This window comes from Glandiceps talaboti, chromosome 12, assembly GCF_964340395.1.
Source record: "Glandiceps talaboti chromosome 12, keGlaTala1.1, whole genome shotgun sequence".
In the NCBI taxonomy this organism is placed as follows: Eukaryota; Metazoa; Hemichordata; class Enteropneusta; family Spengelidae; genus Glandiceps; species Glandiceps talaboti.
The window spans coordinates 22,211,098-22,228,821 of NC_135560.1; the positions used below are offsets into that span (position 1 = coordinate 22,211,098).

Here is a 17,724-nt window from a genome sequence, read left to right on the forward strand (position 1 = left end):
TTTACCCACATTACACTGCAAATGTCAAGATGGCGGACGGTGGCGACGATTCTGGAAGCAAGATCAATGTGATCGTAAAAACGCCCAAAGACAAAGAAACGATTGAAATAGAACCGAATGCAAATATACGGGAGGTAAGGTCACTGCCACTGACAAAGTTTCAAGTTCCTACCTTGTGTCTATCGGATATAAAATGACTATTGCATGGTCACATGTTGCTAAGCCTGTACGTACATAATGTTTTAAAGGGTTAATTCATCATGTTGACGACAAATCACTTACACAGCAATCAATTACACGTGATTGTGGTTTTATATTCGCGTCTAAGATCCAGATATCTTTAAAATACCCTTTCTGTGTTTTTAATAAAACAATTTACTTTACTTTGTTTTTAAAATTTGGCATCTGATCGAGGATACCTGATTACCTTTGAACCTGTGGTGATGATTCAGCGTTTGATGGTCTCAATGCATTACGAGTGTGAACATGACTTAGTTATATACAATTACGTATGAGAACGAAACTTGGTACATATTCTTCCTGCAATTACCAATATTTACATCACATGACTTGTATTTTTAACACCCAATTTAAAATATATGTAAAAGATAGAAGTGGTTTATATTTTTTATCAAACTTTACTCCAACAAAACAGGAAGCTGTTGTGTAGAAATTACAAATGATGAAAATAAACAGTAAGGTGGCAGGCATGTGTACTGTTGACACAGCTAGGTTTTACATTCCTTTTTTTCTTTAAACATGAAAAAACACTGTTCATAGTCGGCATATCCTTGGAAATTCTTATAAGACACCCAACCATTAACCAATCATCTCACCCCATGCCCTCTTGTCAACATTTGCAGAACTAAACTCAGAACTTGAAGAGACTTTAACGTTTGTCCATAACTAGATTATTTTTCTCAAAAATGTTGCTTATGATGTCACTTGTGATCAGTGTCACTTACTACACTTCTTGTACAAATGTAGTGTTGAATCTCACCTGATACGGTCAAAGGTCAACTCACGTAAAAACAAACATTGAATGACATCTGTAAACTGTATCAACGAATCATGCAAGTAATAGTAATCTACAAGTAGTTCCCTGTTGGCATGACTGTTTCCTTGACCCAAATTCTATTTATTGCCCCTTCATCAATGACATGCAAATGACATGATGAATGATAATATTATGATAATGTTCAGGAAATGTAACCAGTGTCCTCACCAGAGAACAATGTTATTGTTAGTTACAGGAAATAACGATAACAAAGATCCATGAATTATGGTTTGTGATACTTTTCCACAAAGAATATGGTTTGCTAGTGGTACTCACTCTAAAGGCTTGAGAATTAGCACTGAATATAAATACAAACATACGGTTGGGTGACCAGGCAACTGGATTATATATATGCAGGGTTGCATTCCCACAAAATGTGAATGAATATAAATAAACGCCTACTTGTATCACTAAGCAGGCTTATGTTCCCACAAAATGTGAATGAGTATGTCAGGTGTTTGGGGAGAAAAATGAAATTATATTTTATTATCACAAATAGTACCTAAAATAATAATAATAATAATTGAAAAAATATAATTTCATTTTAGGTACTATTTGTGATAGAATTCTTATCAACTTGTGTGAAGTGGACTTTCACTAGCTTCTCCCACGAATCAAACAATTCATTTATTTACAACTTGATATCATATAAAACATTGATGAAACAACTAGATGTAAGTTTGTACAGAAAGAGTGACTGCAAAACAATAAATTGGGATGATCATACCTATTTGTAGACTATAATATTATCAATATTTTAATAGGATACTTAGTTTCTTATTGATATTCTTTAATATTTTTTCAGTTCAAAGCTGAGATTTGCAAGAAATTCAAATCCCCTCCAGAACAGCTGTGTCTAATCTTTGCTGGGAAAATTTTAAAGGATACAGAGACATTGGATCAACATGGTGAGTGTATAGTTACAATAGAAATTATGTTATTAGATTCATTTAGATATTTTAGTAGTGTTTTTATGCAGGGCTTGAAATTAATTTTTTCCCTTGGTAGTCCCACTGGGCTACCAGTTTCAGAAATTAGTCGCCCAAGGATGGTGACCAATACTCTCATATTCCTGAACTGAAAACAGAATTCTTCTACTGGAAATACATGTATGTTTGCTACTAAAATAATGTCCATAAATCTTCCATCCTTGAAACCATGCATAATTAGTGGTAGTCTGAGTGGGCTACCAGGTGCAAATTATGGTAGCCCCATGACAAGAGTGGGTAGTATTTGGACATGAGACTACTGTTAATTCGAGTCCTGTTTATTGAGGAAGCTAAGTAGGTAAAATTTTCCTTCATTTCCCACATCTTTTACAAAAGTGCCAAAAGTGGTAGAAAGTATCAAATACAAAATGTATTTATAACTTTTACTAGAATCCCTCCTGTTACTGGGGTTCCTAAATCTCAAAACAAAAACACTCCATATTTGTTCTAATGGTTAATCATTCAAAATAGGTTAAAATACATTACTGTCATCTTTTATGACAAATTACATATTTGGGCTGGAACAAATATTGTATTAAATATTTTGAATTTGCTCCTTGGAAGTATCTATGCTTGAAGTAGAATTACAAAAAATGTATTTTTAAAATGAAATCATGACACAAACATTATCTCATATTCAGTGTTATTCAAGTGTTTCACATGAAAAGTAGGAGTTTTATTCAGTATGCATGACAAAACATACTGTCTTTGATGACATTTTCGATTGACACTGTCAGTAATTATTATTATTTATGCTCATAAAATGCATAATGCTCAATATCTTCGAGGTATTCACAGTGGACACAGTTCCTCTACGATTGCCTTTGGAGAAAGCAAGTCTTTTGGTGAACTGCATAATATTCTCCCCAAAAAGTGATGTTAGGAAAATGACAGTCACACGTTTCCATAGCTAGATAAAGAATATATTTCGTCCTTAATTCATCTTCTGGCTGTCAAGAATTGCTTGCAATGAAAACAGTCTTCAACTTTACCCATCAGTTGTTAAGTACATCATGGAATGAAACCTGTGCATGAACATTTAAGGAATTTGAAATAAATATCTTGTGAAAATAACTTAAAATCATTCTTTTTTTATCAATAGGTATAAAAGATGGACTTACCGTTCATTTGGTTATTAGGTCAGCAAACAAGGTATGTGAACAGTTTTAACTTCTCTGTATTTCTTGTTTACTTATCATAAAATGCAATATGCTATAGTTATGTGTAATGTAGCAGATCCTGTAAAATAATCCAACCTTTAATGGATGTTAAATTGCTGGTACAATACAAAATGCATGGTTATGTTGCTAAATATATTGTATGAGATTGATTGATTACGAGGAAGACATCAGTTAAAGTCATGAAAACCATTCTTTGTGGTTGTTTTATGGATGACTTCTTTTAGTTCTGTTTACTATAAAATCATGTGACTGTCCACAAATGTGAATTTATCTGACAAGCTTACAATGGCTACATGCATCATAACATGGAAAAATTTAAATTATATGTTATCATGATGATGTATTCCCATGGTGATAAACAAATACTGAACAGTGTTTTTGCTAAGGGCGATAAGTAAAATGCACTGGGGTTTCCATGTCATTTTACCTGGGATCCTAAACAAAATTACCATAGACTGTGTGACACTGCCATTTTTACCCATTTCTCCCTTTCACAACCTTACCAAAAACACTGAAAAGTGTATTCAAAATCAATTATCTATTGTACCTTGTTGATTACTCACAAATATTATTTTATGTCATCATGTAATATTCTTTCCTGTAGCCAGAAACACTCCCCTGATAATAATAATAAAAATAATAATAATAAGGCCCACATGTATTGTATTGCAGGCTCAAGAGCAAGCAGCACAAAGGGCGCAACAGTCTCCAAGTAGTCCTGCTGCTGCCGGTAGCCCAGCACCATCAACAACTACTACAACACCAACACCAACACCTGCTCCTGGGACAGGAGGAACTCCTAACCCAAGTCCTTTTGGTCTAGGTGGAATGGGTGGTCTTAGTGGAATGGGTAATTTAGGAATGGGATCGGCCAACTTTATGGAAATGCAGCAGAGAATGCAGTCAGAGGTAAGGAGTGTTAAATACTCAGGTACTGGTTGGGTTTAGTTGGGTAGGTGTATGGGGTCAGCCAACAATGCAGTCAGAGGTACATGTAAGGAGTGTTAAATACTCAGGTAGTGGTTGGGTTTAGTTGGGTAGGTATAAGGGGTCAGCCAACAATGCAGTCAGAGATAAGGAGTGTTAAATACTCAGGTAGTGGTTGGGTTTAGTCGGGTAGGTATATGGGGTCAGCCAACAATGCAGTCAGAGGTACATGTAAGGAGTGTTACATAAATACCCAGATATTCATTAGAATGGGTTGGTTAGTTGGAACGCTGTCATAGGCCTGGAAATAGTAGATATCAATGGATGAGTTGTAGTGGGCAGTCTTAGTGTATGTTGCAAATCTTGAATGGTATCAACAGACTTATTAAAGGTGTACAGAGAAAGATATTTTGAGGCTGTTCCTTGTGTTACTAAATGTTTATGGTTTGGACAGTCTTGACAATTACTTATAATCTATGACAATGTAATACATTTTTGTTTTAAAATTCAAGTCCCATAAAACATTTCACTTTGAAGAAAGTTGTTTGGATGAGGGCTGGGAAGAAAGTTTGAGATGGGATGAGGGCCTGGAAGAAAGTTGAAGATGGGATGAGAGCTGGGAAGAAAGTTGGAGATGAGGGCTGGGAATAAAGTTGGAGATGGGATGAGGGGCTGGGAAGAAAGTTGGAGATGGGATGAGAGCTGGGAAGAAAGTTGGAGATGGGATGAGGGGCTGGGGAGATTTTTAAATTTGTGATAATGACACTCATAGAATATCATATCATCCTGCTTTGTTCTCAAATATTTCATAATCTTTAATCTATTTAATCCTTGTTCTCTGTGTCCTTTATCCAGCTTATGAGAAATCCTCAGCTGCTACAACAGATTATGGATAATCCCTTTGTGCAGAGTATGATGTCTAATCCAGAGATTATGAGACAACTTATTTTAAGTAATCCACAGATGCAGCAGTTGATGGAGGTGAGAAAAAGCTTAATCTTACATGTAGATTATTTACTCAAGATTAATTGTATTGAACTAGATTCCATCAATTCTTAGATTAAAACCATGATTAGCGTGTTCAAGCCTGTGTATTTTGTGTGTAGAGGGTGCCCTCTTCTGACATGGCTGACCATAGTAATAAATTATTCATGTGGGTTCTCTAATCAAGTAACAGTTAATTTCTTCACTAAATGGGAGAGGGTTGTTTTGTCGTTTTTTTCTTTTTCAAAAAGACAATATTTCTATACATAAAATCAAAACTACATATACAGTAAAAAGGTGGGTTTTTTTTTTTTTGTTTTTTTTTTTTTTTGGGGGGGGGGTTGTATTCTAAATAGGTTGTGAGTATTTTTTATGATTTGCAAATACCTAGTGTTGTAATAATAATAATAATAATAATAATAATAAACTTTATTTAAACTCGATAGCCTCATAGGTAACAGCCTTTTTTCATGAGGGTCGAGTGTTGTGTTTTGATGAAGATTATTCTTTAACCACTACTGAAAGCAGTCCAGTCTAATTCAGTGGATATTATATCTGTGATACACAGTATAAAATTTGGACTTCTATACTTTGTATTCCAGAGAAACCCTGAAATTTCCCATATGCTGAATAATCCAGAGTTACTGAGACAAACCATGGAATTGGCAAGAAATCCTTCCATGATGCAAGAAATGATGCGTAGTCAAGACAGAGCACTTAGTAACTTAGAGGTAAGGAAAGGTGACATTCAGTGTCATTTGATGGTCATGTGACAAGCATGTGACATTGAAAATGAAATACTGTAAATTGTTTAAAATGTCGATGAATGATACTTGATGTTGACTTTATGATCATATTCAACCAGCAATGAGATCTACAGTATGCCGTGTACACAATTTAAGTCTATCCTCTATCAAGCATTTTACGCTATACTGTAAATTGAAAAATGTCAAACTTTTGAAATTTATATGAAGTAAGAAGTTATTTTGTGTGGGTTTTTTCAGAGTATACCTGGAGGTTACAATGCTTTACGTAGAATGTACACAGACATTCAAGAGCCAATGTTAAATGCAGCCCAGGAAGGTTTAGGAGCCAATCCATTTTCAGCATTACTAAACCCAGGTGAGTGTCAGATCTGATCCAATCAAATCTCTGCATTACTAAACCCAGGTGAGTATAAGATCTGATCCAATCAAATCTCAGCATTACTAAATCCAGGTGAGTATCAGATCTGATCCAATCAAATCTCAGCATTACTAAACCCAGGTGAGTGTCAGATCTGATCCAATCAAATCTCAGCATTACTAAATCCAGGTGAGTATCAGATCTGATCCAATCAAATCTCACCATTACTAAACCCAGGTGAGTATCAGATCTGATCCAATCAAATCTCAGCATTACTAAACCCAGGTGAGTGTCAGATCTGATCCAATCAAATCTCAGCATTACTAAACCCAGGTGAGTATCAGATCTGATCCAATCAAATCTCTGCATTACTAAACCCAGGTGAGTATCAGATCTGATCCAATCAAATCTCAGCATTATTAAACCCAGGTGAGTGTCAGATCTGATCCAATCAAATCTCAGCATTACTAAACCCAGGTGAGTATCAGATCTGATCCAATCAAATCTCAGCATTACTAAATCCAGGTAAATGTCAGATCTGATCCAATCAAATATCAGCATTACTAAACCCAGGTGAGTGTCAGATCTGATCCAATCAAATCTCAGCATTACTAAACCCAGGTGAGTATCAGATCTGATCCAATCAAATATCAGCATTACTAAACCCAGGTGAGTGTCAGATCTGATCCAATCAAATCTCAGCATTACTAAACCCAGGTGAGTATCAGATCTGATCCAATCAAATCTCAGCATTACTAAATCCAGGTGAGTATCAGATCTGATCAAACTCAAAAACAAAGTATATTTTTCAATTGTTAGTTTTACATTTGAAAGATGCAATAAAGGACTGCCTTCAGTTTGTGTTTGTCTGTTTTGTTTACACAGTAACCAACAATGTGTTATGTTTTATCTATGCAGAGAATCCAGATTCATCACGACAACAAGGCACAGAAAATGTAGACCCTCTACCCAATCCATGGGCACCAGCTGGTCAAAGATCAAGTACCACACCAAGTACAACACAAAGTAGTAGTAGTTCTAGTAGTAGTACAACAACTACAACAGCTGATACATCAGACAAAACCACCACCACCACCACAACAACAACACCTACAGGCAGTAGTCAGTCCACCACATCGCCCTCTACAGGTGGTATGGGAGGAGGCTTTGGATTACCTGGTTTTGGAACAGAAGGTAACATACTGCTAGATTGTAGCCGTTAACGTAACAATTTTTGAGATATCACAGGTTGTTTTTAGAAAACCATACCAGGACCTATTATATATAACACAGTCAATCTGTGTTTTGTTGAACACCAATTAAGAGATATCATATGTTGTTACCAAAAACCCAAAACAGACCGACTGTAATTGTAACATAGTCAATTAGTCTGTAATTGTCTTCACTTACAGGAATGTTTGGAACACCCGGCATGCAGAGTGTCATCCAACAGATATCTGAAAACCCTCAGTTGATGCAGAATATGTTACAAGCTCCTTACATGCAAAGTATGATGCAGGCCATGACACAGAATCCATCACTAGCATCTCAGGTACGACTACAAAATGTAACTCACAATTCCCAGGATTGTAAACTTCATAGTTCTACAATATATCTTATCATAGTATGTGTCTAGTAATAGTGAAAAATCAATATATCACCACTGACTCTGTGTGCTGTGCACTGGTAACCTATTGTTACAGCAAGAGGAAACCAGAGTACCAGGGCAAAGCTTGTGTTATTCGATGGGGTCAAACTGAGACCATCATTGTAAATACAGACCTGATTAATTTTCTGGGTGCAGGGTTGGTACAAAACCTGACTGTAGTGGTTAAAAGCCAATGAGCCATTCACTTTGCCACCAACTATCCAACACAGAAAGTAAATATCAAGACTTTGTTTTTTTTCTACTAGGTCATAGGTAGTAATCCAATGTTTGCTGGGAATCCACAACTACAGACACAACTTCAGCAACAGCTGCCAACATTTTTAAATCAGGTAAGTCAATCAGGTGAACAATCTTGACATGTATTGATGTATTTCCATATATATGTGATCCTAAGTCTGGGCATAGGCCCTCCTGGGTGGAGGGTCTATGGTCTGGGCTAGGTATCATAATTAAAACAGTGCTGTTTGATAATGTGAATTGTTTCATTTGTGAGAAAGCACTATATAAAAATGATGTCATTATATGCTGCTGTCGAATGCAAAACATACAATGAATAATGATCACTTTGAAATCAGATTTAAATGTACAAGTAAATGTAGTGACATCTAGTGTTCAAATCATTGACTTGCTAGCCTTCAGTCACTATCAACCCAGAGATATCTTACAACACAGAAACATATTGAGTTCAATACTGACTCTAATTGTCACCATCAAGCCATAACACATAAACATTTAGTGTTCAGTACTTGTTTTCTATTGATCACTCTCAACCCAAAGAGACATATTATAATACAACAGTAAATTTAATAGCATGAATGAACATGCAAGGATTGTATTGACACAGTTGATTTTAACAAAAGCTATATAGTTACCAACACAGCAACAGCGTCCAGACAGGTAGTCAGTATATGTGTGTTTGAACACAGACAGTGTCTATGGTTTGATTAGTGGATGGATATCATGTATGCAACTCATCGACTTCGTAGTCATCACTATCAACCCAGTATAACATATAGAGTTCAACACAACTTTCAATTTGTCACTATCAAACAACAACACAGTCACAGTAATGTTTAGTGTTCTGTAGGGACACTCTAAACCCCAAAATTCCTATACAAAAGTAACGCATTGACTTTCAGGTCATCACTACCAAACCACAGTGTTTTAATACATTGACATTACTTTGATATTAAACTGTCTGTTACAGATGCAGAATCCTGAAGTTCAACAGTTGATGACCAACCCTCGTGCATTACAAGCTATTTTACAAATCCAACAAGGCATGCAGAATCTCTCACAGGAAGCTCCAGGTCTTATGCCAGGGTAAGATAGTCTATCCATATCATGTCCTTCCACAAGGGGTATACGTATATCCACATTGGTGTTTTGTTACAAAGGAATACATTCATGGGAAACTTATCCATTGTGACATCTGGTCCAGCATATCATGGTACTGTTTATGGTTAGAACTAGGACGGTATCTGATCATCTTCAAACCTCTAACGTTTGTTCTTATTACTGAAAACATTCTTGGCATATTCTTTCACAGTTGTTTGTCTTGCAACGATCCAAGAATTTGACCTGTTATGCTGGAATACGAATGCCCCCATCAGTCCCTCTTAATATGAATGCCCCCTGTCAGTCCCTCTTAATGCGAATGCCCCCATCAGTCCCTCTTAATACGAATGCCCCCATCAGTCCCTCTTAATACGAATGCCCCCATCAGTCCCTCTTAATACGAATGCCCCCATCAGTCCCTCTTAATACGAATGCCCCATTCAGTCCCTCTTAATATGAATGCCCCCATCAGTCCCTCTTAATACGAATGCCCCCATCAGTCCCTCTTAATTAAGAAGGTACAGACAAATGTCACTGGCGTGTTTTAATTCAGTCTGAATAGATGAAGTTTGTGCATTTTGTCTTTGTTGCAATGAAAACATATCAGCTGCTGTCTTGTCCTTGCTTCTTACCAATGAAAACACAGGATCTCTGTGTGTTTTCATATAATGTCAAATACGTCTATATCTATCTATGTCAAAAAGTATTTACTGTACAGCTGAAAGTCAAAAACACTAAATGAGACACACAATGACAGAATGATAAAATATTTAAGCTTATATAAAAATTGTGATTTTGAAAAGAAAATGGTGTGTTTAATTTTGACCAGGTTGTTTCCGGCGGGTGCAAGAGGTCCAGGAATGCCAGGAGCAACTACAAGTACAAGTACACCAAGCACAAGTACAAACACAACAACCACTTCTAGTTCTTCTCCGCAACCCATGGACACATCAGGAACGGCAAACACAACAAGCACCAGTAGCACCACACAGAGTAGTAGTAGTAGTAGTAGTAGTAGTAGTACAACACAGCCTCAGCAAATGAGTCAACTCATGGCACAAATGATGCAGACTTTAGCAGGAATGGGCCAAGGGGTATGTCAAATTGTCTCTGTCTGATAATATCTGGTCAAGAAAAATATAAGTACAAATGTGTGTATTTTGTGTTTGTATGTACATTATGTGTGTGTGTGTGTGTGTGTGTGTGTGTGTGTGTGTGTGTGTGTGTGTGTATGTATGTATGTATGTGTGTATGTATGTATATGTGTGTGTATGTATGTGTGTATGTATATGTGTGTGTATATATGTATGTGTGTATGTATATGTGTGTATATATATGTGTGTGTATGTGTGTATGTATATGTGTGTGTATATATGTATGTGTGTATGTATATGTGTGTATATATATGTGTGTGTGTATGTGTGTGTGTGTGTGTGTATGTATGTATGTATGTATGTGTGTATGTATGTATATGTGTGTGTATGTATGTGTGTATGTATATGTGTGTGTATATATGTATGTGTGTATGTATATGTGTGTATATATATGTGTGTGTATGTGTGTATGTATATGTGTGTGTATATATGTATGTGTGTATGTATATGTGTGTATATATATGTGTGTGTGTATGTGTGTGTGTGTGTGTATATATATGTATGTGTGTATGTATATGTGTGTATATATATGTGTGTGTATGTGTGTGTGTGTGTATGTATATGTGTGTATATATATGTGTGTGTATGTATATGTGTGTGTGTGTGTGTGTGTGTGTGTGTGTTGTGCATTGTGTAGAGTATATGTGTGTAAGCGTATGTCTATGTAAGCCTATGTACACATGTATGTGTACCATACCTTAATTTGCATGTTTTCACCTAAAATTCTAAGTGGTATGTTGTTTGTTCTTTTTACAGACTCAAACTCCAGAAGTAAGGTTCCAAGTACAACTAGAACAGTTGAATGCCATGGGTTTTATAAATAGAGAAGCCAATATTCAAGCCCTCCAGGCTACTGGTGGTGATGTGAATGCCGCCATTGAAAGGTTACTTGGAGCTAATGGTTAACTTTAGCACAGATCAACACACCCCAAATTAGTAGACAAATTTACATAGATAATTCGGTAGTAGAGATAGCGACAAATCTGTTCAAAATTTCTTCTTTACATTTAGTATGATATTACTTGGCAGAAGTTCTAAAGTATGACAGTGACTCTTCATCTGTGCTAGTTTCAATTCGCAGGACAAGAAAGCTTTCTAAGCAAAATTGGAATATTTTGTGTCTGAATAATTTGATAAGAGAGATTGTGGCCCAGTATTTTGTTTTATCATTGTGCCAGGTTTATCTAGTGACATTGAGAGGATTCTATGAGATGTGACCATACTGTGCCAAGAGCTCAGTTTGTAGACAACTGGCATGTGATAAATCTTTAGTATTATCTTTACCATATTGAACAATTTATCAACAAAAGAGATTTATGCGTCATGTGTACTTGTTTTACAGAGTGGTGTCACCATGACTGAATATTTAGAATTGTGCATCTGCATATGAAGCATATAGACCTAAATTTAGCATTGCGTATCTGCATATGAAGCATATAGACCTAAATTTAGCATTACATATCTGCATCGCATAACACATGAAGCTCACAGATCTGAATTACAGCATGTTACTTACGCACAGACATACATGACAGCCTGTTTGGCACACAGGTCTGCGTCTTGGCCAATTAACTGATTAGGCCTGCACCACAGCATATACATGTACTGTAAATTGAGATATTTTCACTACTAGAACATTTGGTTATTGTACAGTCTTCAGCTAGTTCTCAAAGACTAATTTCCACCAATAACCAGACTGGTACATTGTGTTTATATACAAGAAGACATTTTAGTCACAGCATATTCTTATGTATTTCTTTTCCAGCGAAATAGGCAAAAATAAGTGTTTAGTGAAAATGTCCACATTTACAGTAATTATACAGGGCTGCATCACAGCCTGTTAACAGCCTAGTGCTAGACAGGTCTGTGAGACAGTATGTAACTATACAGGCCTGTATCACAGTGTATTGGAAAATATAGTTGCAGAGTGTGCCGCACATGTAGAATTGCCCTTGATAGCATGTAAAATATTCAGACCGGCATCACAGCATATTAACTATATACATGTATATATATATGTGTGTTATACAGCCCGCAATACCTACAGAAGTGCATGGCAGCATATTAGCAGTACAGGTATGTGATGTGTTAGACATCTAGACCTACATCACAGCATATTATTAGGTATGCACTCTTGCATCAGTGATAACATCTGACTGACAGACACAATACAGTGTCTATGACCTGCAAGCCTGCATTCCTAAGTATTGCATCAATACAGGCCTCAGGCTAAAAGTGTACAGTCTTGTTTTAAAATTTATGAAAGTTTTGAAACTGATTTGAAATTTGACACTTTACACAACTTACATAGGGTACCTCAATTGCCAAAGGAGTGCATTAATTTAAAACCATTTTCAGTGACTTTGTATTTGATGGTTTCTACATGTTTTCAGTTATGTAATCATGAATAGTAAATGCATTTGAGTTCTGCAAAGTATCTGTATATTTCATGTGTACAATAACATACATTCTATGTGTTTCTAAAGCCTCTGTGCATCATATGTGGAAGCAACCATACTCCTGACACAAGAGGGCAATATGTTTTAGTCACTTTTGGGTGTCTGTCATGTACAGAAAAGTATGCATATGTTGTAGTTAAACAATTGACAGGGCAGTTTCTTGTTTTACAAAGTTCTTGCTACAAGACAAGAAGTATTATAAAATGGAACCTCATGTAATTGAAATCAATCAATTGGGAAAGATTTGTGTATGCAATGAATCTATGATTTGTACTGTGAAAGATGACAGTCAGTGTGATTAATTGAAGTGAAATAAGGGAATAGCATTGGATTTGTACCAGTCATTAGACATTCATTTCTTGAAGGTTAGACAGTATACAACTCTATACTCTCCAACATTCTCACTTTCATCTTAGGTCCAAAATCAACACACAGTGCACCTGTAGAACTTCAGCTGAATTTACGCCAAGTGAAAAATGTGTTTCTTTTTATCCCATTTCAGAGATTTCTTGCCTTGTCATATGAGTGAGGCCCCCTAACTTTGTGATATTTGGTAAATCTACAAAATAATCATTTGTTTGTTCAGTGCTAAATATATTGGACTTGAACTTTATCATTTCAGATCTCATTACACAACAATAGCTGACCACAATTTAGAGTTCAGGCAAGGAGCCAAAAATCAAAACTGTGAGGGGAAAACAAATGATTGATAAAACTTTGGTTTTGTATTACACTACTGGGTTGATCAATGGTTGAGGGCGCCTTGTCATGGTATACCTTACAGATTTGTTTTGTATCGGCAGACTATTAAATGTTTTCACTAAAACACTGTGCAGATGTGCATAGCTGGTAATATCCTGAAGTCATGTTTTAATGACTGCAAAAATCAACCCAGTCCAGAGACTTGGCGATCTTTCTTATCTAATATTGAGCCACATAGCCAAGTCTTCAGGCAAAACTCTGTCCAGTGAAGGCGGTTAGCTAAAAATAAGTGTCCATTAGAGAGTAATGTACACTCCAAGCTAAGCTGACAAGGATCAAAGTAAATAAGTTATGTCAACAATCTTAAATCTAATCTATGTGTCATAAAAATCTCCAGATTGTTGTTAAACAGTAATAAATCATCATAAACCTTTATATTATGTTATATTTGTCAAATATCAAGTTGATGATAGTCAAGGGTGTGGTAAATAGATCTTTAAATATTTGTAAGGGTATCACACAAAAGGATTTTTGAAATGGAGCATACTTATTTTTTTTAAATGTTGAGTGGGTGGTGCAAGTGTACTGATTGGTCAAGATATGACTGATTGAACCCTGGCCTCCAGTCACGGAGTCAGTTATAGGAATGGGCGTTATAAACTTTATACTCTTCAAGGGGTGGGGTGGGGTGGGGTAGGGGAGTTTCTCTGTGGAGGTGTCAAGCATTTGTATGAGAAACATACCAAAGGTGAAATGAAATGTAAATGTAACCAAGAAGTATATCTTCAAAGATTGCCAGGAAGTTCAAACTGTTCAGACTATATCCAGAGAATTAAATTAATTGAGTTAATTAACTTTATACAAAGAGTGCAAAGGAACTGAGATCTGCTTGTGTTTCCATGGAATTATGGCCCAGGGAATTGTTTTGGTATTATATTTAGATTTTAAACCAAGGCAAATCTGTGAGCTATGGAAATTAGTTAAAGTTTGAAAAAAGTAGTGTTTGGCACATGGCAAATACTTAGACACACCCTCTTTGCATAAGTATACATAGAACAGGACAGCCTTGATTTTTGACCAAAACAGTCACAGAACTAGCCTGTTTACTAGCTTGAATCTCCCAGAGTCACTAGTTCAGCCTGTAGACATATGTGGCCAAATAGCCTGTAGACTAATCTGGATGCCAACATGGTCTCTAACTAAACCACTAGAGTGGAGGTATAAATCGTATAGGAACTAGACTACCTGAGTGCTAGTCAGAAACCACATTGGCATCCAGACTACCTGAGTACTGGCTTGAATCTTTCATAGTCACAGATTTAGCCTAAATTCAGCCATTATTAAAGCTGGTTGTCTTAGCCTACTCTGTTCTTCTTTTTGGGATATGTTCTGATGGTCCAAATTTTGTGAAAATCAGCAAATTTCTGAGATCAGTGTATTCTTGTACATGTCTGAATAGGTCACCGTTTTATGAAGAAATGTCACAAATTTGATACTTCACCCATTTTCATCTGATTAAGTGTTGATAGACATGTAAAACCTGTACTCTTTTGTACAGTTACCTTTGTTGGTGTGATGGGAGTATGGTAGCCCAGAGATTCGGTTTGTGACTTTTTGAGTTAGCAGCATTGTCAATCCTGAGAGCCAAGTCTCTGAGCTAGAGTATAACATCTGTCTCTCTTTCCACAGATTTAGCTCTTACCTGTAGTTGTCAAAACAAAACTATCTGTTAAAGTCTTATTGTGTCTGTGAAAGTGTTAGAACACCATATTACTAGTTGATGTATTCACCTGCCATTCAAGCCTGTTTACTGGTATTAATCCGGATGCCAACGTGGTTGTGTAATTCGTAACGATACCGTATAGGAACTAGACCAACTGGCATAGACTAGCTGAATCATTGACTCCCCTAGGCTTGTTATGTATTCAATAAGCCTATCTACAGGTTCAAACTGTGACTTCTATACATGTTCACTATCCATACATGCATAATAGTAAGTGAGTTTAGTGCAGTCACAGATCCAGCCTGTAGACATGTCAGGGAGCCTTAGTCTAGCTCCTATACAGTATGGTTATGATTTATACCTTCACTCACAGGAAACCACAGTTGACATCCAGACTAGGGAGCCTAGGCTAGTAGACACGGTATAGACACCCAGAGTAAACCGGCTACCATGCTGTACAGAATTATTTGATGGATTATTTACTGTCCTCTGTCTATCGTGGACATCAGTGTGTCCTGTTCTACTGTTACATTTGAGTATGTGTTCCAGGCTGTCAGTTTTTTGCAAAATGTATCATAAATGAATCCAAACATTCAGTCTGGAGTCTTGTATTACCAAACTTATATACCCATGACTTGTATATTTTCCTGTTTTTAACTGTCAAATACAATATCAGTCAGAGGGTAAAACAAGTAGTAAATGCATTTGAAGTCTTATATGTCAGGTCTGTATGATATTTTGTCAAAAACAAACTTCTCCATATTTAGCCTGCACTTATGTAACAATACATGATCTCCTGCTGCATAACTGTATACTAGCTTTGTACTCATGTTGTGTCTTTTTATTGCATAGTAGTGGTGTAATCAGTAAGGTACGCCATGACAGGACACCCTTATACATCAGTCAACACCTCACAAGGAGGTCAGTAAGGGTGGAACTACATGACGTAACTTAATTAAGCTCTAAGTAGTGGTGATGACAACATTCTTTACCTTCCAAATCTGACTTAAAAGGGACACAATTTAAATATTGATAATTTCTAACTTATCTATCACATTTATTCCGTACTTCAATTTGACCCTTGTGTTAACTTTGAGTTCATAAAACACTCAACTAAAACATCTCTCTGGTTACAGTTTGTCATTTAGTTCCCTTGATTTTCTCTGCTGATAGTCAATAAAATTTTATTTAATGCAAACCATTTCTGATTATAGTGTCATATTAATTTTATTTACAACATGCACATTTTTTCCCCTAGAATTTGTTAGAGCTCACATGCAAGAAAAAGAATAAATGGGAATGCATGAGTGTTAATTATGTAATGCATTTTGACACATAACTTGATTCAGTAATAGACCCTACAAGTGTAGAGTCTGTGTAGGGTCTATGAGTAAAAGTTAGTCCTTACAGATGGAGTATGTTGGGACTCGATTCCCTTCCTTACAATGTCAGAATCGACCCTACACGTGTACAGTCTATGTTAGTCCTTACAGATGGAGTAAGTTGGGACTCAATTCCCTTCCTTACAATGTCAGAATCGAGTCCTTACTTTCCTCCGTCTGCAAGCAGAGCTAAGTAAAGTCTTGTTATAGAAATCACTATTTTAAAGTATTGGGACATGCAGATCTATTCTGCCTTTGCATATCCAATATGATTTAAAAAACATCATGATGATAATTTTTTTCCCACAAACCGTGATAAAATCCTGTAATGTTTCTATCCTGGAAAGATGAAAATAGGGGGGGGGGGGGTGAGAATGACAGATTTATCATTGTGGACGGTCTTTCGATATGTATTTCTTGCTTACACACCTACACAACATTAAGAAAGTGTACACTTCATTTTTATTGTGATTGGTAAATCGTCCTTTTATTGATAAAACCAAGTTTGTACAATTGGATAAAGAGGGTGACCTTAGTGGTGATAAACAGTATACTTGCATTATGTTTTACAACAACAACAAAACAATGGTCGTTCTCACATTTGTATAATTTGGAATTTGTCATTAATTTCTTTTACATGTAAGTTTGCATAGAAATGCGACTTTGTACCACCTTCATGATTAAGTTTTACAGAAAATTATAAGTGGATATAGGGTACGAATAGTAGTAAACATGGCAAGTGTACTGTATATACTGTATAAGACATTTAAATATCCCGAACCAACAATCAAAAGCTAAGTCATTACGTATATAACAAAATCTATGACTAGTCAGCATGTATTCCAGGGTGTAAACTAAAATAAACTACTGGGAAATTACATCATTTTTATCGAAAAGCTGACTTTTAAGCAAAGTTTAAATGATGTAATTATGTTAAAACGGTCAATCACCTAGTTATCGTGGGTATACATTTTGTCTGTTAAAGCTGCACTAGCTGCAACTTGAACGTCTTTTTTGAAATGTTTTGTTAGATA

The 17,724-nt window shown here is 36.1% G+C and overlaps 1 protein-coding gene across 1 annotated transcript; it reads left to right on the plus strand.

The window, feature by feature from the left end:
• Positions 1-25: 25 nt before the first annotated feature.
• Positions 26-16,501, plus strand: LOC144443732 (ubiquilin-1-like). Its single transcript, XM_078133273.1, has 13 exons — positions 26-134; positions 1,863-1,965; positions 3,149-3,198; positions 3,900-4,136; positions 5,010-5,135; positions 5,741-5,869; positions 6,143-6,260; positions 7,182-7,457; positions 7,676-7,815; positions 8,178-8,261; positions 9,140-9,255; positions 10,100-10,364; positions 11,181-16,501. Exons 1-13 carry the CDS (start codon positions 30-32, stop codon positions 11,328-11,330), a joined length of 1,899 nt encoding a protein of 632 aa, XP_077989399.1. The 5' UTR covers positions 26-29; the 3' UTR covers positions 11,331-16,501.
• Positions 16,502-17,724: the final 1,223 nt, after the last annotated feature.